At 42.3% G+C, this 25,065-nt stretch overlaps 1 protein-coding gene across 7 annotated transcripts in view; it reads left to right on the top strand.

The window, feature by feature from the left end:
- The window catches only part of TMCC1 (transmembrane and coiled-coil domain family 1), a 261,795-nt gene extending 238,075 nt beyond the window's left edge, over positions 1 to 23,720 (top strand). For 3 of the 7 annotated variants that reach the window (XM_047781543.1, XM_047781571.1, XM_047781580.1), the window contains 2 exons: positions 17,002 to 17,137; positions 19,744 to 23,720. In XM_047781543.1, coding sequence (XP_047637499.1) covers positions 17,002 to 17,137; positions 19,744 to 20,058 — 451 coding nt within the window. In that variant the 3' untranslated portion in view covers positions 20,059 to 23,720. Of the gene's footprint in view, positions 1 to 5,519; positions 5,662 to 7,834; positions 7,853 to 15,469; positions 15,612 to 17,001; positions 17,138 to 19,743 lie in introns of those variants that run through there. The other 4 variants (XM_047781553.1, XM_047781534.1, XR_007135077.1 and 1 more) reach the window with 3 other exon arrangements.
- The last annotated feature ends 1,345 nt before the right edge of the window (positions 23,721 to 25,065 follow it).

The raw sequence follows: 25,065 nt of genomic DNA, 5'->3' as shown, positions 1-25,065 counted from the left end.
TTTGATACATTCCTTTTTTGCTTTTTTTAGGACCACACCTGCAGCATATGGAAGTTCCCAGGCTGGGGGTTGAATCAGAGCTGCAGCTGCCAGCCTATGCCACAGCCACAGCAAAGCCAGATCCGAGCTGCATCTATGACCTACGCCATAGCTCACAGCAACGCCAGATTCTTAGCCCTCTGAGAGAGGCCAGGGATTGAACCTGCCTCTTCATGGATACTAGTTGAGTTTGTAACCTGCTGAGCCTGCTCTTTTTTTTTAATATATTCTTTAATATACTTAGACAATATCTAAACTAGTGAGTGATCTAACAAATACTCATATGGACTCTAAAGCACCCGGTCCTTTGTACCAAGGTAAACCTAATTCCCAGGTTCCAATTCTAGTTCTGCTATTACTTACTAATCTTGATAACTGGGCAAGATTCTTAAATTCTCTAAGTCTTGGTTTCTGCACCTCTAACATAGGAATAATAGTGGTCCTTCATAAGGTTATCGTGCCATTTAAGTGAACTGATTTATGTAAAGCACATAGCTCAGCATCTGGTCCCATAGTGTTTGATTGATGTTAGGTAGCAGCTGCTACTGCTGCTATTAAAACATACCCCTCTGAACATGGAGACCTGGGTGTTCCAGTCAGTTGCTCAGAAAAACAACTGCCTGCTTTGACCTCTTTATTTTGAAAATGTAACAAAACATTCTAGTTTTTAAATTCCTCCAGAGTTTAAAATTCATATAGAGTTTATTAAGTCTTCAAGTCAGATGTAGGCCATTGTGAGAAAATCAGTTAGGAAAACAGGTCTCCGAAGCCCCTCTTGCGTTCATTTAAAATAATTGTTTTGGAGTTCCCGTCGTGGCGCAGTGGTTAACGAATCCGAATCCGACTAGGAACCATGAGGTTGCGGGTTCAGTCCCTGCCCTTGCTCAGTGGGTTAACGATCCGGCGTTGCCGTGAGCTGTGGTATAGGTTGCAGACATGGCTCGGATCCCGTGTTGCTGTGGCTCTGGCGTAGGCCGGTGACTACAGCTCCGATTCGACCCCTATCCTGGGAACCTCCATATGCTGCGGGAGCAGCCCAAGAAATATAAAAAAAGACAAAAAATAAATAAATAAATAAATAAATAAAATAATTGTTTTAAGTTCCCATTGTGTCTCAGCGGAAACAAACCCATCTAGTATCCAGAGGATGCAGGTTCGATCCCTGGCTTCACTCAGTGGGTTAAGGATCCAGAACTGACGTGAGCTGCGGTGTAGGTCACAGAGATGCTTGGATCTGGTGTTGCTGTGGGCATGGCATAGGCTGGCAGCTGCAGCTCCAATTGGACCTGTATACTGGGAATTTCCATATGCTGCAGGTGCAGCCCTAATTAATTAATTAATTAAATACAATAATTGGCAGACTGGACAGAACTTTAGCTCCTCATTATCACTTCATTATAAGAGTCAAGTCCTAGCCACTTACGACATAAGGAGAAGTGCATTTCTTTCATTGCACTTTGGATTCCTGGAGTAAGTGAATGATGTTTTTTTTTTTCTTTTTTGACCTCCCCATGGCATATGGGGTTCTGGGGCCAGGGATCAGATCTGAGCCACAGCTGTGACCCATGCCACAGCTGTAACAACACTAAGTCCTTTAACCCACTTTACTGGATCGGGGCTGAAACCTGCATCCTAGCGCTGCAAATACACCACCGATCCTGTTGCACTACCTCGGGAATTCCTATAGTTTATTTTTTGAAGCACCGAAACTTTTCACATTTTAAGCATTCTTGCAGAATTTCTGTACCTTCTTTTAATGGAGTAGTACATTGACCCTAACATGTTTGGAAATAGCTTAAAACCATACTATTCTAGCTTAGAGTTTTACTCTCAGGGTAGTGAGAGTATAAGCTTACATGTCTCTGCATGGTCCTGGGCATCTTGCTTTTAAAATTTCCTTTGTCTGCCTTTTTAGTTTGTTCTTTCTTCTTTCCACATGTTCTCCACAATGTTAGTGAGCTGCCTGCAGCAGTTTCTCTTTACTAATTTCTTTTTGGGCAGGGGAACTGCACCCACAGCATGCAAAAGTTCCCAGACCAGGGATCGAACACACACCTTAGCCATGTCAAGCAGCTGCAGTGACAAGGCCAGATCCTTAACTCACTGAGTCACCAGGGAACTCCTCTTTACAAAATTTCCATGTTTACTCTGTTACAGGCTTGACTTTTTGTCTAGGAAGAAAGTGGGCTAAGAATGGACCTAAGGGACTCTTCTGTGACCAAGAAACCAGTTAATGTGTACATGACTGCTCTAGACACACTTCTGCTTATTTTCTCTGCTTTAATTCATTTTACTAATATCTGAGTCAACAGGAAGGAGGCCATGCACAGTGTTGTGGCTTGTTATTTAAGTGAGGAGGAGGACACTACCACCAGCAGCATTTGCTAAATTCCTTCGACTGTACATAGTGCTAGGTACTGCATGTATATTTGCTAATCCTCACAGTGGCCCTGCAGGTAGATTATATTACCCCATTTTACCATCAATCTTCTGCTGAGAGATTGAGGCCCAGTGAGGTTTTAAATTTTGCCAAAGGTTACTCTAAGTGATAGAGCCAGGAATCAATCCCAGTTTTATCTGACTCTGAAGCCTATGTTCTTTTCATACTAGGACAGGTTTTTTTCCAAATTCAGTCCTCAAATCTGTATGATTGAAAGACTAGTCAACAGTCTAGTTCTAAGGAGCTCTGACTTCATTAGCAATGAGTATTGGGCTTTTCCAGGTCAAAATGTGTATTACTCTTTTGGTTATCCCTATTTTTAACATTCTATAAAATTCTGTGAATGTGCAAGTCTGGAAAGTTTTGACAAGCTGGTACAGCAGCATAGATTTAGAGCACATCTGCTTAGGGAAACCTCCATCCCATCCTGATTTCCCCCGTTTCAGAGTCCCGTCTCAATAGTGTCACTCAATGTGCTTCCCATTGGTCTCCACCACAGTGACTAGCACCAGGTAAAGAGTTTTCCCCAAGACTATCTACTTTGGAACAGTCAGAAACATTCAGAAACCTGTGGAGGATAGTGTCTCTCTCCACTTACGTGATTGTGCCGTGACTAAAGAGTGTTTCTTCAGCACCCACATGCACTCAGCCCAGAAAGTCATTGTAGCAGAGCTTGGATCTGAACTCCACCTCAACCTTTGACCAGTAACTGCGTGTTCAGTCTTTGTGCTTTGCATTGGACTCTCAGCTATGAGTGGGGTCATATATTTGAGAAGGTAAGAGACAAGATTAGAGGAAGTCTTTTGTGGCACAGCAGGTTAAGGAACAGCGTCACCACAGTGGCTTGGGTCACTGCTGTGGTATGAGTTCGATCTCTGGCCCAGGAACTTCCACATGCTGCAGGTGTGGCCAAAATGTTTAAAAAGACAAGAATTAGACATTTCTTTTAGTGATAGGTCTATGCTGACTTTAGCTTCTTCTTGTTTAGCTTGCTCGTCATACTGTTTAGATTATTATTACAGATTTGTTAGTGGCAACTGGGTTCACTTAGTATTTCAAGAGATAGAAGGGGCCAGTAGAGATCTAGTTTTATCTCATCTACAGATGAGTGTACTGAGGCCCAGAAAGATAAAGGGACTTTTGTCGGGTCACACAATCAAATGGTTTAACAAACATTTAATTTGCTGCTAAAAGCTGGAGGATTAGTCCTGTTCCCCAAATGGGTATACTGTATTGAGCTATCTTAGGAGAAGTCCGGCTGTGACAAAATGCATTTAAAATAGGAGATAATTAGGAAAACATTTCAGCCATGGTTCTGCAAGTTCCTTTTGTAGTTTTTCCCTTAGGGAATCTGTGCCAAGATTTTACTCAGCTACTGCCTGTGTAAAGCAGGGTCATGTGGGACAGGCCAAAAACCCCCTGGTGTTGATGGGCAGTAATGCCATTTTGAAAACTTCTATTTTAAGAGGATTACTATTCTTTGGAAATCAGCTTCTGAAACTGTATGAAGCCCAGGGATATTTTAAATTGCACTGAGTCATAAGAGTAAAAATACAGCAGGAGGCAGTCACCAAGAGCAGTTATCACATGCAGTAGAGTAGCTCAGCTAACCCAGTTAGGTCCAGGCCATTGGAGTTCTAATGAAAGATATCGTTGTTTAAGTATGGGGTTTACTTTTCTATCTTTGTACATAAGACAGAGATATAGTCAGATAAAGCTGTTTTAGCCCTGTGTTCCATGTGTTAGACCTGTTTTTCAACTGTAAATTGATCTGAAAGTCTCCAGAGAATATGAGAACATTGGATCAGATTAGTTCCTTTTTTGGGGGGGTCTTGTCTTGCTGCACCCACAGCATATGGAAGTTCCTAGGGTAGGGTAGGGGTTGAAGTGGAGCTGCAGCTGCTGGCCTGTGCCGCAGCCACAGCAATGTGGGATCTCAGCCACCTCTGTGACCTACACCATAGCTCATGGCAACACCAGATCCCTAACCCACTGAACAGGACCAGGGATGGAACCAGTGTCCTCATGGATATTAGTCAGGTTCACTACTGTTGAGCCAAAAGGAGAAGTCCCAGTTCTTAATTTTTAAGAGAAAAAAAAGCCCAATTGAGAGGTGCTTATAAGTGGCGCTTCATTAGAAGATTACCTTCCATTAAAGAGGCCTTCTGTATAGATGGACTCTTTCTGGTAATGGAGGGAAAAGGGGAGGAAGGAGGGAGGAAGGGCAAAGGAAGAGAGGGAAAACAAATAAATTAATTACTTGTTTAATTGAGGTTGGACAAGGCTGAATTTGCTTGCCAGTTCTGACGCTTACTGGCTATGTGACCTGCACCTCATCTGAGCCTTAGTTTCCTCTATAAAAACAAGGCAAATGATACCTGCTGTACAGGGTTGTTGAGATTATTAAATGACATACTATTAAATCTCCAGATTGCTCAGAAAGCCCCTGTAGCTTTTATTTCTTCTCTGTATCCTTTAGGCATCTGCTGCTTTATTGTCTTTAAAATAAGGCAGGGCCTGTCCTGAAAGCGTGGGGATTGCTTGCTAACTGGCGAATGATTTTGTGCATTTTCCTGTTCAGCTGAAGGCTAGTTCAGTGTTTCCCAGCTGCTTTTGGGGCTTCAGCAGAAATGAGGTGACAAAAGATAAGGAGGGAAGATCCACTTGCTTTTCCCTAATTCAGCTAGAAATATATTCAGGCTCCCATTACATGTCATATCTCCTAATCAGCCTGTATGTCCATTCTGGTCCAACACTGGCAGAAACTACCTCACGTCTCTTGTATGCATTTGGGAAATAATGCAGTAGTCTGCTTTCATAGTTGCCTGTTGGTTTTCAGCCCTGGAATGTAGTTCTTCCTGTTTCTCTCAGTACCTGTTCTACAAGATTCCCTAGCCCTCCTGTCCTAGTAAACTATTGCCCAACTAAGGAAGAACCACCAGCTTTCAGAGATGGCTCCAACTTTGAGCCACATCAAAGAGTGATGCATTATATTAAGCATTCCCAACCTGTGCACTCAACAAAGTTTCTCATTCATCAGGAATTTGCCCCAAAAGGGCCCTGACTTATCTTTGATCTGGGACCGTGACTACTGTGTTGATCAATCCAGTGGATGAAATTGGACCAGTTTCCAAGACCATTTGGAATTTCCATTTTCCAAGACCAGTATTCATTTATGAACTGTAAGCGTACAATAAAATCTAGATTTTTTTTTTTTTTTGCCTTCATAGTTGCAACCTGTGCCACAGCTGTGGCAACAACAGATTCTAAACCCTCTGCACCACAGGGGAACTTCCTAGATGTGTTTTAATAATTCTTTGGGGCAAGAATTTCACCTGACCAAATATGGTATAACCTACTTTTTTTTGTTGGCCACACCCATGACATGCAGAAGTTCTTGGGTCAGGGACCAAACCCAGGCCACAGCAGTGACCTGAGCCACAACAGTGACAGTGCTGGATCCTTAACCTGCTGAGCCACCAGGGAACTCCCTGACCTACTTTTTTTTAAAAAGATCTTACAATGTTCAGGATGTCTGTTTACTGATAGTTAAACTCAAATCATATTAGCTGTCTACATTCCCTTTGAGTTATAATGATTTAGGAAAGACTTTTAAGTAAAAAGTTTCTAAATGAGTTATTAATCTCATGCTTCTTTGTATACTAGATGGAATCACATGAAAAGCATGTGCCAGTCAAAATCATTTACTTATAGGAACAAGAACCACTCCCCGCTTCATGTCCAGAGAGTTTTTTATTAGTGTCATAAAAAGGGGTTAAAATCACTTACAAGGAGCTCTTCTTTTTTTTTTTTTTTTTTTTTTGCTTTTTAGGGCCGTACTTTTGGCATATAAAAGTTCCCAGGCTAGGGTATAATCGGAGCTACAACTGCCGGCCTACACCACAGCCATGGCAGCATAGGATCTGAGCCCCGTCTGCAACCTACACAACAGCTCACGGCAACACCGGATCCCTGACCTACTGAGCAAGGCTAGGGATCCAACCCACATCCTCCTGGATACAAGTCAGGTTTGTTTCTGCTGCGCCACAAGGGGAACTCCAAGGAGTTCTTAGTTTTAACAAAAGTCACATGTGAAAGGCTGTACGCAATTTACTTTACCTTTCTTCCCTCCTAGTTTGGTGTTAATATTTAATGAGAAACTAGAAGTGCTCTTTCTATGAATTCTGGGTGCCTGGCTTCTCCATTTTAGGAGTCAGCTTGGAAGTAAACAGTAGCAAGTAAAGTAAGCACAAGAGTTTATAATGTTAATAACAGAGGTGTGGAAAGTGTTTCTCTTCCTTTCATTGTTCAGATTTTGAGTTTGACTAATAGTATGGGGGGAATGGTTTTATAAAAAGACAATAATAAAACAAATATAAAAATCAAGAAGGCTGAATCAAGCGGTTCAGATCCTCCCTACACCTTACCAGCAGGGGAAAATTACAGCATTTTTCTCAGTTTCCCATTTCTTTTCCCTTTTTCGCGGGGGGGGGGGCACCCCCGACATAATGGAGTTCCCAGTCAGGGTTCAGATCAAAGCTGTAGCCTCGAACTAAGCTGCTGCAGTGCTGGATCCCTTAACCCATTGTGTTGGGCTGGAGATCAAACCCTCGTCGCAAGACACTGCCAATCCTGTTGCACCATAGCGAGAACTCCTCCCATTTCTTGGTTATAAATGGAAGTACCTCCCAGGGAGGGAGGAGGTGAGGATTAACGTAGAAATGTCTTCATGAGATTGCTACAGATGCTACCCATAAAAAGACATAGTGGGCAGGTAGCTATTGTTATTTGTGGTGCTAGTGTTCTGATGATTACAATGACTAAGTAGATTACATCAAACCCTAAATTCCCCACACTCACATTCTTCCACTCAGAGTAACACCATTTCATTTTTACTGGGCTCTTTGCGTTAGCCTGTTGGCGTACTATTATTTCACATGTGGATTATGTAAACTACACAGAGGCTGATGGCACTGATAAAATGTTTGACCAGGTATTGCTAAACACAGTCGGGTTTGTGCTTTCAATTTGCAGGTTGTGAGACTGTGAAAAGAGCTTCCATGACCTAGGTGAACAAATTAGGACAAGTGTTTTAATAATGGTGAGCCAGTACCATTCTTTCAGGGCACTGAGGCAACCCAGAGGACCTCCATTGCAGGACTCCAGGGGCGTCTTGCCAACCTCTTTGTTCATCATATTTTGAAAAGCCTCAAAGTTTATGGCTTTCTCAGTTTCCTCCCTGATGTTTCCTTTAGATTGGAGGTGCTTACTATGGTAACGCAAACACAACTGTTAGTGTGAGCGTAATAGAATTTCAACTACAAAATAACAGCTGCAACTTTTCTATTCTTTCAGAAAGTCATCATTCTCCAGGTAATTCTTCTGACTTGAAGAGGGAAACAAATGCTATTAGTTATTAGTAGATGAATTAATGGGGCTGTTTCAACTGGACCCTTTGTGAGTTTTGCTTCAGCCCTGAGTTCTACAGCTTTGTATCACCTTGGCAAGTCTCCTTACCTGTTTGTGTTTCATCTGTGGGGAAATGCAGCTCATTCTACTTACCCAAAAGCTACTTTGCTATCTGACTACCTACTAATAAAGTGCTGTCTCTGGGAACAATAGTTGTATTTTCCCATTTAGGAAGACTCAGATCTTGAGATCTTGCTATTAATTTCCATGTAACTGTGAGTAAATTGTTCAACTTCTAAAAGACTTCATTTTTATGCAAGGGCATGGTAATCCATGGTAAGGATTAGCACTTTATACTCAGCACTTTCTGGAAATTTGCAAATATCAGATAAAATTTACTTGAGACTTTCCCTCATACACATACAAAACAAGGAAGGTAGATAGGAGAGTTTTATCAATTTAAAGGACTGCTTGGAACAGTCCAGTGCATGGAAGTAGTTGAATTATCTGGCAGACCTGAGCCAGGGAATTGCAGGGGCCCATTTATATGCTTGTGCTGGCCCTCTTGATGAGGAAATAAGAGTTAAGAGGTTCATGCCCAGCTAAGAAGGACAGAATGTGTGCCCAGTAAACCCATTTATGCAATGTCATAGGGAAAACAACATGAATATACTGGAAAAAGTGAAAATTCCAGAATATATAAAATTGGGAGCGTGGAGATAAGTGAAGAAATGGAGGGTTAGAAAAGAAAATCAGAAGTAGGAAGCTGTGGGGAGTTCCTGTTGTGGCTCAGTGGGTTAAGAACCTGACTAATATTCATGAGGATGCAGGCTCAATCCCTGGCCTTGCTCAGTGGGTTAAAGATTGCTGCTAGCTTTAGCCTAGGTCACAGATGCGGCTGGGATCCCACATTGCTATGGCTGTGGTGTAGGCTGGCAGCTGTAGCTCTGATTGGACCCATAGCCTGGGAACTTCCATATGCCACAGGTATGGCCCTAAAAAGAAAAAAAGACAAAAGTAGGAAGCTTTGAACAATGGAGCCACGTACTTGTGATCAGTTGGCAGTCAGCAAACAATTCTTTTGAACCACCTCACTAAGGATTGTTAGAACTCAGAAAATCAGAGAATAGAAAAACAAAACCGAATGTACACTTGTGGTACATCTCTCCCACCAAGTACCTTTTTTGTGCCAGGCATTCTACATCTCTCTCCTATTGAGTCTTCACAGTTGCCCTTTGGAGCAGAAAGATGATTTCTTCTTAACAGATGAACAAGGTTACTCACACCAGTGTGTTGCAGAGCCAGGACTGAATCCAAAACCTGGACTGAGTAGATACATCAGCTGGTACCAACTGCATAAAACAGCATGAAGACATTTCTAAGTGAAAAGAAGCTGCAAAGCAGAAGCAGTGAAGACGGAGAGCCTTTAACTTTGACATGTTTCCAGTGAGCATGATATGATGAACAGTGGTTTGTAAGCTTCAAGAGTATTAGAAACAAGTACCTGGGACTTTTGCAAGTACTCTCTGATTCATATGTAGTATCACATATTCATATATAGTGTTACATAATTATAGAATTTCCTCTTCTGCAAATAAAAAATCTGAGGGGCAGGAGTTCCCTTTGTGGCTCAGCAGTTAATGAACCTGACTAGCATCCATGAGGATGAGGGTTTAATCTCTGGCCTCGTCCAGTGGGTTAAGGGTCCAGTGTTGCCATGAGCTGTGGTGTAGGTCACAGATTCGGCTCAGAACCTACGTTGCTGTGGCTGTGGTATAGGCCGTCAAATGTAGCTCTGATTGGACCCCTAGCCTGGGAACCTCCATATGCTGCAGGTGCAGCCCTAAAAAGACCAAAAAAAAAAAAATCTGAGGGGTAACCTGTGGTGTTATAAATCATCTTAGCTGTTCATAGGCACAAGTATCCAAAACATGTCTTATCACACGACCCAAAGCTGTGAAACAGCCCAAAAAGTAACCCAAACAAGATACATGCAGGAGAGAAGTCATAAAATACTCTCAAACAGAAGTTGCAGATGTCACAAGGAAATCTATTTGATGAAAGAAACGCATTGTGGAACAGACCGAACAAATGAGAGATTATACCATCAGTGGACAACAGAATTCTACCTTCCAAGTGCTAGGGAAGAGTAAATGTAGGCTGTTCTGTCCACCTGATTTGTCATTCAAGAAAGAGGATGAAGTCAAGACACTTTCAGACATGTGTGGAGGAAAATTGCCTCTCATGAAACCTTGCTGAAAGAAATAATAAAGGATATACTTCAAGAAGAAAAAAATGGATCAAACGATGGGTGAAATAAATCAATAAAGCATGTTGGGAGTTCCCGTCGTGGCGCAGTGGTTAACGAATCTGACTAGGAACCATGAGGTTGCGGGTTCGGTCCCTGCCCTTGCTCAGTGGGTTAACGATCCGGCGTTGCCGTGAGCTGTGGTGTAGGTTGCAGATGCGGCTCGGATCCCGCGTTGCTGTGGCTCTGGCGTAGGCCGGTGGCTACAGCTCCGATTGGACCCCTAGCCTGGGAACCTCCATATGCCGCGGGAGCTGCCCAAGAAATAGCAACAACAACAACAACAACAAAAAGACAAAAGACAAAAAAAATAAATAAATAAAAATAAAGCATGTTGGCAAATCTGATTAAGTGGGGGCTTAAAATTATATATATAGAAAATTCTTTTTTTTTTTCCTTTTTTTTAACGGCCACACCTGCAGCACATGGAAGTTCCTGGGCTAGGGGTCAAATTGGAGCTGCAGCTGCCAGCCTTTGCCACAGCAACATCAGATCCAAACAGCATCTGTGACCTACACCGAAGCTCACAGCAACACCAGGTCTTTAACCCACTAAGCAAGGTCAGGAATTGAACCCGCATCCACACAGACGCTGTGTCAGGTTCTTAACCCACTGAGTCACAATGGGAACCTCTATATTGAAAATTGTTAATGTCTGCATCAATTTGGATCTAAAATTCTGGAGGAGAATATAGACTTCAAGGGTTGCATTTTAAAGGAACATTGAAGTGTTGAAAATCGAAGGGAAAACATATCTTGTACTCTTATCTACCTGTCACGTGTCACCTGGCAAGTTTCTGTTCACTTTATTCCTGTCCCCTTAAACTGATGGATGCTTAAGGGAACACTAGGATAAATAAAACACAAATGCAGTTTTGCTTTTCAACTAAATGTATGTGTATGAATCTCCCTGAGCCCTGGCAAAACTGGCAAAGATAGGTCCACATCCCTTCATCCCCCAACATGGACTTCCTACCACAAAGATAATTCACAGGGGCAGGATGGTTCTCATGGTCCTTTCTTCTTCTCACCCAGCCTTTTATAATATACAACGAAATGTTTTATCACCCTGCTGCATCTCAGATTCGGTCCCTGGACTGGGAACTTCCATATGCCACAGGTGCAGCCATAAAATTAAAAAAAAAAAGAAAAAAAGAGACTCTGCCACTTGGAAGTGTTCAGGGAGAGATTGCTTGTCAGGGATGTTGTAGAAATAGTTTCTTGATTGAAAGAAATTTAACTAGACTTTTTCTAGTCCCTAGAATTTAAGATTCTTTCTAGTCAGGGCACTTATTTTTATCTTTCAAATAATATTTTAAATATTTGTGGTGTATTTCTCTTAGTAACGTAACCGATTTTTAAAAATTTAAAGGGTTAAGGAAGTGCATGTAATAGTGATAATCTTAGAGACATGTAAAATAGGGTGTGAGCTACTTATATTTATTTTGTAGTTAGCTCAGTGATGTGGACTGCTGATGAGCCTAAAATGAGACTGAGGCCATGAATCACAGGAAATATTTGATTAGTTTAAAAGGTTTTCAAATTGCCCTTGAATTCCTTTCATGGAGCATGTATTCATGCAAAACCTTTTTCATTATGAAGTAGAAACATTTTCAGAAACGCCCATGTGTTCCTTGGTAGACTGTGAAGATGAAAAGGAGAAAAACAGACATTTCTTAACACATCCTGTGTGCTCAAATGAATACACAAGATAGAGACTATTACCCTCAGTTTGTAGATGAAGGACCTTGCTGTGCAAAGTGAGCTAACCTAAGACCATACAACTTAGAGAGGTAGAACCAGGGCTAAAACCCACGTGCTCCTGGGTGTCACACCTTTAATCATGTTTCCCACTGTTTATTATAAAACTTTCAAACACACTGCAGACTTGAAAAAAATTGTGCAGTGAACACCCATGTACCCACCTTTTAGATGCTAGATTTCATTGTGACATCTTATTGTGTATCTTTCCACCTATCCCTCCCTTATCTGTTGTATTTTTGGATGCTTTTTTTTGGCTTTTTGGCTTTTGAGGGCTGCACCCCCAGCATATGGAGTTTCCCAGGCTAGGGGTCTAATCAGAGCTGTAGCCACCATCCTACGCCACAGCAACACCAGATCCGAGCCGTGTCTATAACCTACACCACAGCTCACGGCAACACCTGATCCTTAACCCACTGAGTGAGGCCTCATGGTTCCTAGTCGGATTCATTTCCACTGCACCACAATGGGAACTCCTGGATGCATTTTTAAAATTTTTATTTTTTCCATTGTAGTTGGTTTATAGTGTTCTGTCAGTTTTCTACTGGACAGCAAAGTGATCCAGTCACACATACATGTATACATTCTTTTTCTCACATTAGCCTCCATCATGCTTCATCATTAAGTGACTAGATATAGTTTCCAGGACTATACAACAGGGTATCTATCATTGCTTATCCATTCCAAAGGCAATAGTTTGCATCTATTAACCCTATATTCCCAGTCCACCCCAATTCCTTCTCCTCCCCCTTGGCAACCACAAGTCTCTTCTCCAAGTCCATGAGTTTCTTTTCTGTGGAAAGGTTCATTTGTGCTGTATAAGATTCCAGGTATAAGTCATATCATATGGTATTTGTCTTTCTTTTTTTGACTTACTTCACTTAGTGTGAGAGTCTCTAATTCTATCCATATTGCTGCAAATGGCATTATTTTGTTCTTTTTATGGCTGAGTAGTATTCCATTGTGTATTTGTACCACATCTTCTGAATGCCTTCGTCAGTGGGCATTTAGGTTGTTTCCTTGTCTTGGCTATTGTGAATAGTGCTGCAATGAACATATGGGTGCATGTGTCATTTTCAAGGAAAGTTTTGCCTGGATATATACCTAAGAGTGGGATTGCTGGGTCATACGGTAGTTCTAGATTTAGTTTTCTGAGGTACCTCTATACTGTTTTCCATAGTGGTTGTACCTATTTTTGGATGCATTTTAAATTCCAGACATCCATAGTCTTTTTTAACAACTTTATTGAGATTTAATTTGTAGATAATACAATTCACCTATTTAAAGTATGCAAATAGTTTTATTATCTTCACAGATAGGCAACTGTCGCCATAATCAATATAGGACATTGTCATCACTCTCCAATCTTCTCCACCCTGCTGCAGTCCCTGACAACCATTAATCTTTCTGTCTCTATAGACTTGTCTGTTTTGAACATTTCCTATACCTGGAAATGGAATCATACAATTTACAGTTCTTTTTTACTGGCAGTCTTCATTAAGCATAATATTTTCAGGGCTCATCCATATTGTAGCACATGTCATTACTTCATTTCTTTTTCTTTCCAAATAATACTTCATTGTGTGAATAGACCACATTTTATATATCTCTTCATCAGTTGATCGACATTGAGTTGTTTCCACTTTGGGGCTGTTATGAATAATGCTGCTGTGAACATTGGTGTACAAGTTTTGAGTGGCAATAAGTCTTTGAGTGGAAATAAGTGTATACCTGGAGTGGTATTTCTGGGGCATATGGTAACTTTAGCTTTTTGAGGGGCTGCCATACTGTTTTCCAAAGCAGTTGCACAATGTTGCAGACCCACCAGCAGTATACTAGGGTTCAGATTCCTCCATATCCTTGCCAACATTTGTTATTACCTTCTTTCTTATTCTGGGTCCTCTTCTCATTGACTCCACCTTGACATAAAGCTTCAAACCATCACGTCACTGTAGTACCATCCAGGCTCCTTTGTAGCTCTGTGGTTTGGATCAGGTTTAGACCTGACTCACATTTCTTACTTTCGAAGGAAATTAGCTTATCTGGGCTTCTTGAGTAGTTTCAAAGCAGCATCAAAGCATAGAGATTAAGAACTTTGGTTTTAAAGTCAAACCAACCTGGATTTAAATCCTGCTCCCCTACTTATTTCGTTGTGCTCTTAGGCAAGCCTCTTCACCTCTCTGAGCTTCAGTGTCCTCATCTGTAAAATGAATATAATACCTACTGCCTTCTTGGGGTTGTAGAAGTTAATTGCATAGTAGGCACTGAATAAATGGTAGTTGCAGCTTTTACTTTTTAATCTGTTCTGATGGTATTCGTGAGCCATGTTTAATATCAAATAAGATTCTCCAACATCCTGAAAGGCCTGAAAGACTAAACAACTTGTGGGCGAAGAGGTGGAGGTGGTATCCTACGGAACACATGCCAGCAATGTCACCTGGGTCTGCTTTCATTAGCATGCAGGCTGCTTGCCACTACTACCATGCTTCCCTCCCTGCCACCCCACACCAAACTTAGCTTAGGAGAGTTATTTGCTGCCAGGCCCAGCCCATTCCTTAAAATCCAAGGGACACAAACACAGTGGAACACCCCTTTTAAAAAGTCTCTAGCCTTTCTGTGGTGAGGAGAGAGAAAAATGAAATCATCAAACTAAAAACCCCACAAACAGTGGGCTTAATAGGACAATCATAAAAAGGTAATATTGTTAACATAATCTTGTGGCATTTGGTGAATTCAAAATATGGGAGAAAATCAGCTCCAGAGGTGGCACCTGTTTCTGAGCACATGCCTAAGGCAGCAGTTAAGGTGAAAAGGCAGCAGAGTCACAGAGGACATTGGCCCTAGTTACAGGCAAAAAGGGAGACCTTCCTCATCAGTTGTCAGTCACTTTAGTGACAGGGTTCAGTGGGAAAGAAAGTGGGACAGAGATGCCTATCAAGGACAGAGAAGAACTAGGATGCATTAATGTAGTAAAAAGGGTCAGCTGTGCCTTTTTTCCCCCAATCCTCATTTCATAGAAAAGGAATGGAGTTTCGGGTGTAATTATTGTATAATTATTAGAAGCAAGAATATTGATGATACCACCAGATGGAAGTTACCTTGAACAGAGAACTTCCATGTATTCCTTAAAAGTTTGTGTACTGTACATGTGGTTAAAAAGAGGAAAGGGGGGAGTAGTTTTAAAAATGTTTTGAGTTCGTTCTAATGTTTTATTTTTCCAATACAAAGTCTACTAAGACTCACATGCTGGTGTTGTTGCCTGAGTAGCACTCATTGTAGCATCTGCGGGAGTGGGTTACAGGACACGCATTCCTCCACCTGATCCCCACAGACACCAAAGTTTGCAGATGCTCTAGTCCCTTATATTACCCTGTGCACACCCTCCCATGTGCTTAAAATCATGCTAGAGTTCATATAATGCTAAATACAATGTAAATGCTGGGTAATTAGTTGCTGGTGCACAGCAATTCAAATATTAAGTTTTGGCACATTGTAGGTTTTTTTTTTTCCTAGATATTTTCATCTGCAGTTGGCGGAACCTGCAGGATGCAGAGCCCTGACTATATCTTCTCTTTGGAAGGCACCCTCTGTCTGAGTGAGAGGCGTCCATTCTCGTTACCATGAGCTAGAGCTGTGTTTCTTCTTCCTTTTCCAGGTTTTTAAATGTATAGTCTTCAACGTTTGTTCTGCTTACTTAGCCCTCCTTTTGGTTCCTCAGACTCCACCCACAACCTGCCCCAGGCTTCACCACTACCAGACAGCCCATTTTCTTAAAGCACTCTATTCCTCTTGTCACCATCTCCTTCAGCAGTCTGCTTTGGGCCCTTGCGCTGCCTAGTCCAGAACCCCCACTCCTCTGCCTACCTTTTAAGGGAAGATTCCGTTTTTTTCTCTGCCTTAGATCCACTATGCCAGTTATCCTGTGCATTTCTGCCTCCTGCCCTTTACCTGTGTTCTTTCTCCAACAGGAATCTCTGATCTCGTCCTTTAAAACTGTTCCAATCCTACTGACCTTTGGATGCCCTGCCCCATCTTTATGCAGAGTAAACCTTTCCTATGTAGTTCTAAATGCTAGAGGTATAAGATGAACAGAATGATCCCTGCTCCCAAGGAGCCTTCTCTGTCTGCATTCTCCCTGTTTTTTACTCAGCTACAGCCACACTGGCCTACTTTCTGTCCCTAAAACTTGCCAAGCAGATTCTATCTTGAGAACTTTATAGACACCGTTACTTCTGTTTGAAGATACTCCTTCCCTCACATCTTCACATGGCTGGTTCACATCATCACCCATGTTTCAGCTCTCACTGTTGAGGAGACTGAAAGGGGAAGAGGCCTTCCCTGACCACTCCAGCTTAGTCAGCCGCCAGGCACTCTGCTTTATACCCCTACTGATCTTTCCTGGTTTACTTAGCCATACCTGCAGTTGTCCTGTTTTTTCTGCCTTCCATCTCCACTTTAGAATCTAACCTCAGGAGGGCAGGCATTCTGTCTTGCTTACCATAGTATTCCCAGTACTTTGAACATTTCGGGCACACAGCAGGGTGTCATTAAATATTTGTGATACTGTCCCAGACTCTGTACTTGGCCATAAGGATGATGGGCTTTGAATCATAAACATCCAGATAAGTGACTTGCCCAGTGTCAGAATAAGCTACTGGTGATTGCTAGATAATCACTTTCCATTTATGTGCTGTTTATCTTCTGGTGAAACCTGCTTAATGTTACTCTAGTTTTTGCTCGGAGCAAAATAAGAACTGCCTTGTTTACAGTGGGTATGCTCAAATCTAACCAGGGCTGTGGCATCGCTGCAAGTACCATGTGTTGAGAAGAATGTCAAGAGCCGTGTTGCTGCTGTGATATGGCCTTGTGACAAGCTGTCCACTCTAGGGACTAAGCTGTACCTATTAGCATGCCTTAGGCCACTCACTCAGTTTCTTTGTGCTTTTACTTTCTTCCTTTGCAGAATAGATTTGGGGGATTGGATGTGAATAATACTAGAAAAAATAAGGAATGCATAAAAAATTTCACTTTTCCCCCCTTCTTAGATGTGAACGATTAGAAGAACAACTAAATGATCTAACAGAGCTCCACCAGAACGAAATCTTGAACTTGAAGCAGGAATTGGCCAGCATGGAAGAGAAGATTGCATACCAGTCGTATGAACGGGCCCGGGACATCCAGGTTGGCATGAAGGATCAGGTGTAAAAGCAAGAGGCTAATAGAATATAGAACCGTGGTTTCTGAGGTCTAAGGGGCATGGGGCATTTGGCATTTAGGGGGTTATTGCTTAATGGATCCAGAGTTTCAGTTTTACAAGATGAAAGGAGCTGTGGAGCTGGAGGTGGTGATGGTTGCACATTATGAATGTATTTAATACCACTGTACTGTACACTTAAAAATGGTTAAGATGGTAAATTTCGTGTTATATGTATTTTACCAAAATTTTAAGAAAAAGGAATGAAGTCCTGACACATGCTGCAACATGGATAAATCTTGAAAGCATTATGCTCTGTGAAAGAAGCCAGTCACAAAAGGCCACATATTCTGTGATTCTATTTATATGAAATGTCCAGAATAGGCAAATCTTTTCTTTTTCTTTATTTTCTTTTTTTGCTGCACCCACAGCATGTGGAATTCCCAGCCCAGGGATTGAACCTGAGCTATAGCTGTGACCTATACCACAGCTGCAGCAATGCTGGATCCTTAACCCACTGCACTATAGCAGGAACTCAGAATAAGCAAATCCTTAGGGACAGAAAGTAGATTCATGGTTGCCAGGGGATAGAGGAAGGGGAAGTGACAGCTACAGAGAAGGGCTTTTTTTTTTTTGGAGTGATGAAAGTATTCTGGAATTTAATAGTAGTGATGGTTGTGCAACACTGTGAATTTACTAAGTGCATCTGAATTTATACACTTTTAAAGGGATTAAAATGATAAATTTAAATTATTAAAATGGTAATTTTATGTTAGGCTTATTTTGCCACAATTAAAAAAAAAATGTTTAGGGGAAAAAAAAGATGGGGAGGACAGAGTGTCAGGAGAAGCTTATGCCAACTGCGATAAACTGGCCCTTCAGAGGAGGCGCATTTCATTTCTCAGAAGTCTCTGCTTTGGAGGTAGTATGCTTGCTTGGGTTCTTAGGAAGTGTTTCTTAGGATGACAGGAGTCTCAGTATATAGAAAAGCACATGTGTTACGTCTGTTGGTTACTGCTTCAGGAGCTGCTCCGACAAGTCTTGTAGCCATCTTAGCTATCTTATTATGTGGCAAAGGGGCTTTTGTCCTAGCTGCCAACTCCAAACCTTTTACAGCTGCTTTGCCATGCAGTTTGCAAGAGTAACAATGAGACTAAGGCTAATAGCCCTCCAGTATGGGAAATGTATGGGAAAATAGAATATTTAACTTTTCTCTCATCTCAGTTGGGAGGTATTTATTGCTAAGGAAGCAGTTGGTGGTTCATATGAAAGTATCTTGAAATAAGCTAGTCTTAGAGAAGGGAAGTAGTCCAGGAAACTTGTACTACAGCAGCCTCAAAGAATCAAGGGAGTGTCTAGATCACATACCCTGCTGCCATCCTCTCCAGGCCCCAGAATTCTACTTATATTTTAGGGTTTTTTTTTCCTAAGACCATTCTGGGCCGGGATGTATCTGTTGTATGTCCATTCTCTAGCTTAGCTTCAGTCTGAAGTTGCCTGGCCTTCACCTCAAATCCCGGGAAACCAAGACCCACTGAAGCCAAGGCCGGAAAAACCCAGGGCTCCCACCACTGCTGAACTTTGAAGGGAATCTGACCATTGCTAAGGAAATAGGTTCTGTCCTCTGAGTGTCGTGGTATATTTCATATGCACTCATCGGTGAATGTTCTAGCCTTGAGGGAAGCAGATCACTTGAAATGTTTGGTCAAGTATTTGGGCATAGTGTCTGTCCTCTTCTCAGAGATCAACTCTTCCTAAGAAGACAGAGCAGTGAGCCCTCTTTGCTGCTGTCAGGGAGTTACTTAACTTGAAAACACCAAATAGTGGGTACAAAGATGTCCCTAGGATGTTCACCTCTCCATTGTAAAGTGGGAAAGTTGGAAATAACCTAAATCTCTCCAGTAGGGAACTGGCTGAATAAACTGTGACATAACCGTACTGCAAAACACTAGGTGGCCGTTAAAAAGAACCAGGTGGCCCTTACGCATCGCCATGGAGAGAGATCTCCAGGACCAGGACCCACAGTTGAGTGGAAAAAAGGCCCAATGTAGATCATTCCTATAGTACAGTACTCTTTGTATTAAGGTAGAAAATTTGACAGTAATTCCAAGCATATCCCTTGGGACATTTGTGTATAGACTTAAACGTGGGTGAAAAGATGAACACACACCAAACTGACAGAGTTATTTCAAGGGCAGGGATTGTAATTAAGAAAAATACCAAGAGAAAGTGTGTGTCCTATTTGAATTTTTTTTATGTTGAACAAGTATGTGTATCCAGTGCAGCTTAAATTAATATTTTTTTAATGAAAAAAGAGAGAAAATCATGTACTTGAGGTCTGGTTATAAAAAGGTTCAAGACCAAAACTAATTGTGGTAGCTACGTCCTGTGAACCCTGCACAGGAATGCAGTGGTGGGCAGTTTAGGGGAATCGTAGTCGCTTGAATAGTGAGTTATGCATCTGGCCTCTCCAGGACTCCAGCATGTTTGGAATCGTTGGCATAGCTCAGGATGCATCCGGCTTGCCCAAGGGGCATGTCAGCTACTCAGTGCTTGTGAACAGAGGCTTACCTCTCCCCATTCTGGCCCACAGGAGGCCCTGGAGGCGTGCCAGACCCGCATCTCCAAGATGGAGCTGCAGCAGCAGCAGCAGCAGGTGGTACAGCTGGAAGGGCTGGAGAATGCCACTGCCCGGAACCTTCTGGGCAAACTCATCAACATCCTCCTGGCGGTCATGGCAGTCCTTTTGGTCTTCGTCTCCACAGTCGCCAACTGTGTGGTTCCCCTCATGAAGACTCGCAACAGGACGTTCAGCACTTTATTCCTTGTGGTTTTCATTGCCTTTCTCTGGAAGCACTGGGATGCCCTCTTCAGCTATGTAGAACGGTTCTTTTCCTCTCCGAGATGATGCTGGCACAAGAAGGCAGTGCTCCCTTACCCTCTGGCGAGTGCATGCAGTGAAGAATTAGACAGCAACTTACCTACTCTGAAGTTTTCTACAACAACAAAAGAGTTGAGTGAATCTGTTTACATTTAGAATAATGTTTTTTTCTTCAAAAGACGCAATTGCAATAGTATTTTTTAGATTTTATCCAAGAAGTTTTTTGGGCAAAAATCTTGGATCATTTTTATGTAGCATGATTTTCCTTGGGATGCAAATCTTAAACAGTCCTTTAACATGAACCAACAATCTGGAGCACACTGAAGGGCATTCTAAATTGTGGCTTGAAGGACTGCACTAAAACCCACTAAAAAGATGCGAAAACCTGACTAGGGAAACCAGTTAAACCTAACCCCCTGCCTTGTCTGGGCTCACCACCTCTCCCCTTCCCAGACTAACTTTACTGTGAAGTCCTACCACATTCCATGTCTGAATTTCTGGATTCAGGGTGGATTTCCTTGTCCGTGGAAGAACACATGGATCTCCCTGGCTTTTTCACCCAAGTTGGCCGCTTGTGCCAACCCTGGAAGTATGATCACTTTTGAACCTGGTCCCTTAACCTTCGCTAGGATAAAAGTGAGAGCATCACGCCCAAGGATCACTGCACAGTCCTACTACAGTATTTTGAATTATCCCTCTAAATACTTAATTTTAAACAAACCCCATGGCCGCACTTTTATGGTTTTTTTTTTAAATATGTGTATAGTCACCATTTAAAACAAAATCCAAACAGCATACTTGAAGAATGTAATACTCAAACTCTCAGTGCTTCCTTATGGTTTCTAATAGGATTTTTTATTATTGTTATTATTATTATTGGGTTTTTTTGGAAAGGGTTGGGAGGGTCTTTTATTTTTTCCTTTGAAATAAAGAAGTGATGTTTTTAAATGAAGAAATGTGTGGATATTTAAGTGTGCTGCTCCTTCTTGTCTTGACATAATTTGAGTAAAGAAAGACTTGCTGTAAAATGCCGCCCTCTGACGCCCTTGTTTTGAGATGCAGCTTACATTTCCTCCTCTGGCTGCTGCTGCTGCTTTTTGGTGTCCTGCCACCCCCACACCACCACTTTATGGGCTTGGCTTGGTTGGAGAGGAAAGGGGTGTGCAGGGAGAAGGGGAGGCTGTTTCCATGAACCAGCATGAAAGGATAGAGATTTCTTTCACCCCAAGAACATGTTCACCCATTGACTTTGGGCTGGGATTGTCTTTAAGAAAAGTTAAGACTATCATTAGGAGAGTCATAAATAATCCCTTGTGTTTTCCTAATTTATTTTTAATACCCCCTAATTAATGAAACCAAAGTGATATGGAATCTTCTGTCTGCATTTTGGCCCTAGCATCCTTAATTTCGAAGCTTTATTCTGTCTGCCTGAGAGAATCAACAGAAGGTGATTCTCCCTAAAGAACAGAAAAGGAAACGTCAGGTTAGAAGGACTCAAGTTCGGGGTATAAAATGTTGTCAGCTTCCCCTTCAACTAGACTGACTTATCAACATTACTATGCTCAGTGGACTTTTATAGACAATGTAGCAAAAGGGACTGAGCCTTCTTCCCCATTCTGTAACCCATTCTACCATCCCAGTGGAACTTGGGCTCTTAGAAGCCCTAATCTAGAAAGCTTGGTCAGTCTTTCCTTATTCATAGTATTGAATCACAAATGCTGTCCCCTCTTGGCCTCCATTCCATGCGACCAGGTGATGAGTAAGGGGCACCTACTGTGTCCTGCAAAGAGGAGCAAAGCATGCTCTGCCTGCCTCCCCAGACCAGGAAATTCTTTTAGAAGGAGATTAACATTGCCTTGTCTGTCTTAGAGGATGGTTTACATGGCAGCTCCAGCCTCCTGTGGCTTGGCAGGCTGGCCTTCTCAGTGTCAGCATGTTGTTTCCATAATCATTCTGATATTTTAACTCAGGTACCCCAATCTTCACTCATCCCCCGATGATTGTAGTACACTTGTTAGCTCTGTTGACCTTTTGAAATCAGTACCCAGAGCATGGACCACAGGGGTGAATTTTCTGTTAAAACATAGTTGTAACTAATTTCACACCAAAAACAAATAGTTCCCAAGCCTATGTATTTAAAATGTTAACTTTGCCTAGAAATATTACAGTGACTTTAGGCAGGGGTGCCACAGGACACCATGACCTTGTCAAACTAGCTCAGTTTCTCCTAACTTTTTGCTGTAGCTTAATAGCTCAGAGTAGGGAAGAGAGCCCCACAGGGTTATTTAAAAAGATGCTTTAGCCACAATCCTCTGGTTTTTCTAAGAGCTTCTGAGTCCCCTGAGCTGTGTAGAGGCTCCCAAGTTTTTTAGGCACTGGAGGCCACTGGATAGGTGGATTGAAATTGTTCCCATTTGCTTTGGGACAAGTTCTATCAAAGAAAAGTTTTTCACCTCTGGAAACCCCCTGAGCTCCCAGCCAAACAGGCCTGCGCTGACTTTCCATCCTCCTCTCTCCAGCTGTCCTCAGAAGGACCTTCAGGCTAGGTCAGGCACAGTCATGGCTGTCTGGCTCTCTTGCCCCTTGATTATTCACCAGGCCCAACAGTTGTCTGCATTTAATGCTGTTTGTAACCATGCATCTGTTTTCCTGCCTTCCCCCACTTTGTGCTGCCCATACCTGTTGCCTTTGAGTTTCTTTGCCTTGCAGCTGTTCTTGGATTCTGTCTACTCAGAGCTCTTCTATAACCTCGCTGTGGGTAGAAAAGTCTCCTCGCTTTAATGCTTCTCTTTTAAAAACAACTTGCATTCCCTTTGAAATGAAGCATTCCTGGATTACTTGTTAGTGCTGGTGTGTGAGGCTGAGTAGCCTTGGTGACTCTGTTCAGGTTGTAGAGTGACTAACGTTTTACCTTTTTTATGATAATTGAAAGGCATTTCTGTCTGCTCCAATTTCGATTCTTTGGAAATATACTCAGTGCATCCTAGCAAAGAAGGCTTTCTGTTCCACTGGCTCCTTATGAAGCAAAAATAGGTTACCTTTTACACTTCGCTGACTGGACAGGGTCTTCTCTCTCCCCTGTACCCCCTCCATCCAATTGAGGTAAAAGTCTGATACCAAGAAAAACTCGGATCAAGCCTTCCTTGCTAGCCATGTCATAATAATGAGCATATTTTCATGTGTTTTCACTGCATTTGGTTTTGTTTCTGATTTCATATCCCTTTGAGGTACAGTCCGATGCAATGCTGAATTCCAAGTGAGTTCCAGTGAGGAGCTGCCTTTCAGCTTCAGAAAATATGCATCCAAAACAAAACCAAATATTATGATCAGAAAGTCAACCTAGGTAAAATTATGGTTTCCACCCCCAAATGAAACTGGAGATTTTGAATGTGGCTCAAAGAGTTAACATTTCTGTCCATGTGTCGTGTACACCAGGTGACACCCTCAGTAGGATTGACTACTAGCCTGTAAGTGTGTTTTATCAAAGTGTGTAAGAATAAAAACTCACTTGCACGAGTTGAAAAGTACAGAAATGACACTTGTGAACGTGTGGACATTAACACTGTAGTTGATAGATCTTAAGCTGCTAATTGTTGAGAGAGAATTACGTTTGTTTTGTCTGGTTGCTGCAGATTCTCAGCAGCACTTTTACTGTACATACAAATTGAAATAAAGACCTCAGCTATTAACGAGGTGGTTGGACTCAGCTTTATTTTTGCATATTCAGTTCCAGTGACAAGTTTGTCAGTCTGAAAGCTTTCCACTCTTTTGTGCATTAGAAACTGGTGGGGAGGGGTGATGTGGGACGGGGGGGTGGTCAGTATCTTGAAACCATGACTAGTAGCTGGGTAGCTGTCACCGTCTCCTTGGGTTGTACAGACTTCACTTCAGACTGGCACTCTGCCATAGTTCCTTTAGACTAGTAGGTAAGACTGCCTTTTAGTTCTTTGGAGGGTGTTCTTTAGAGGCAGTACCCCCCCCCCAATTCAGCATCTTATGACTCCAAGTGAGTGTAATAACTCCTGTCCATTGTTACAAGGCTTTGTTAATAAACAGATGTTATGGAGATCCCATTGTGGCTCAGCGGAAACAAATCTAACTAGCATCCATGAGGATGAAGATTCAATCCCTGGCCTTGTTGGTGGGTTAAGGATCCAGTGTTGCCGTGAGCTCTGGTGTAGGTTGCAGACACAGCTCAGATCCCATGTTGCTGTGGCTGTGGTTTAGGTAGGCAGCTGCAGCTCCGATTCCACCCCTAGCTTGGAAACTTCCATGTGCCTCGGGTGCAGCCCTAAAAAGACAAAAAAACAACAAAAGAAATGTTAGGGTGGCAAAAACTTACTTTGTAAAACATTCAACATTTGAAGTCCTGCGTTCATGAAAGGAGTTATTTTCCAGCCTAATTACATCTGTGGTTTTGTTATAGAATTAGAGATGTAATTTTTGTTTTTAGGGCCACACCTACAGCATATGGAAGTTCCCAGGCTAGGGATCGAGTCGGAGCTGTAGCTGCTGGCCTGTGCCACAGCCCCAAAGCCATAGCAACACCAGATCTGAGCCATGTCTGCAACCTGCATTGCAATACACCACAACACCAGATCCTTTAAGCCACTGAGCAAGGTCAGGGATCAAACCTGTGCCCTCGTGGATACTAGTTGGGTTCTTTGCCACTGAGCCACAGGGGAACTCCCTAGAAGTAGCAATTTCTATTATTGCTTTTCTTTGATGGCCTCTGGAAGGCCTCTGGAAATCCAGAAGCTCTAATGTTGCCTTCGACCATATCCTGATAACTGGGTCCTTCAGGCCCCAGTCTGAATGTCGAAGATGTTTGGGCCAGTCTTCTGGCCTTCTAGCTCAGTGCCTTCCACCCCACCTATCTAGAGATATCACACCCATCCTGATCCTGCCTGATGTTGTGAAATAAGCGATGCCGCTTACTAAGTTGTGAAAACTTAAAATCACTGTGAGAGTGCCCTTAAGCTTCTTAAAATATGGACCAGGCTGCCACGTACAGATGTGTAGATTGTACGCTGG

Source organism: Phacochoerus africanus, chromosome 1, assembly GCF_016906955.1.
Source record: "Phacochoerus africanus isolate WHEZ1 chromosome 1, ROS_Pafr_v1, whole genome shotgun sequence".
NCBI classification, from domain to species: Eukaryota; Metazoa; Chordata; class Mammalia; order Artiodactyla; family Suidae; genus Phacochoerus; species Phacochoerus africanus.
This window is presented reverse-complemented; position numbering and strand designations above follow the sequence as displayed.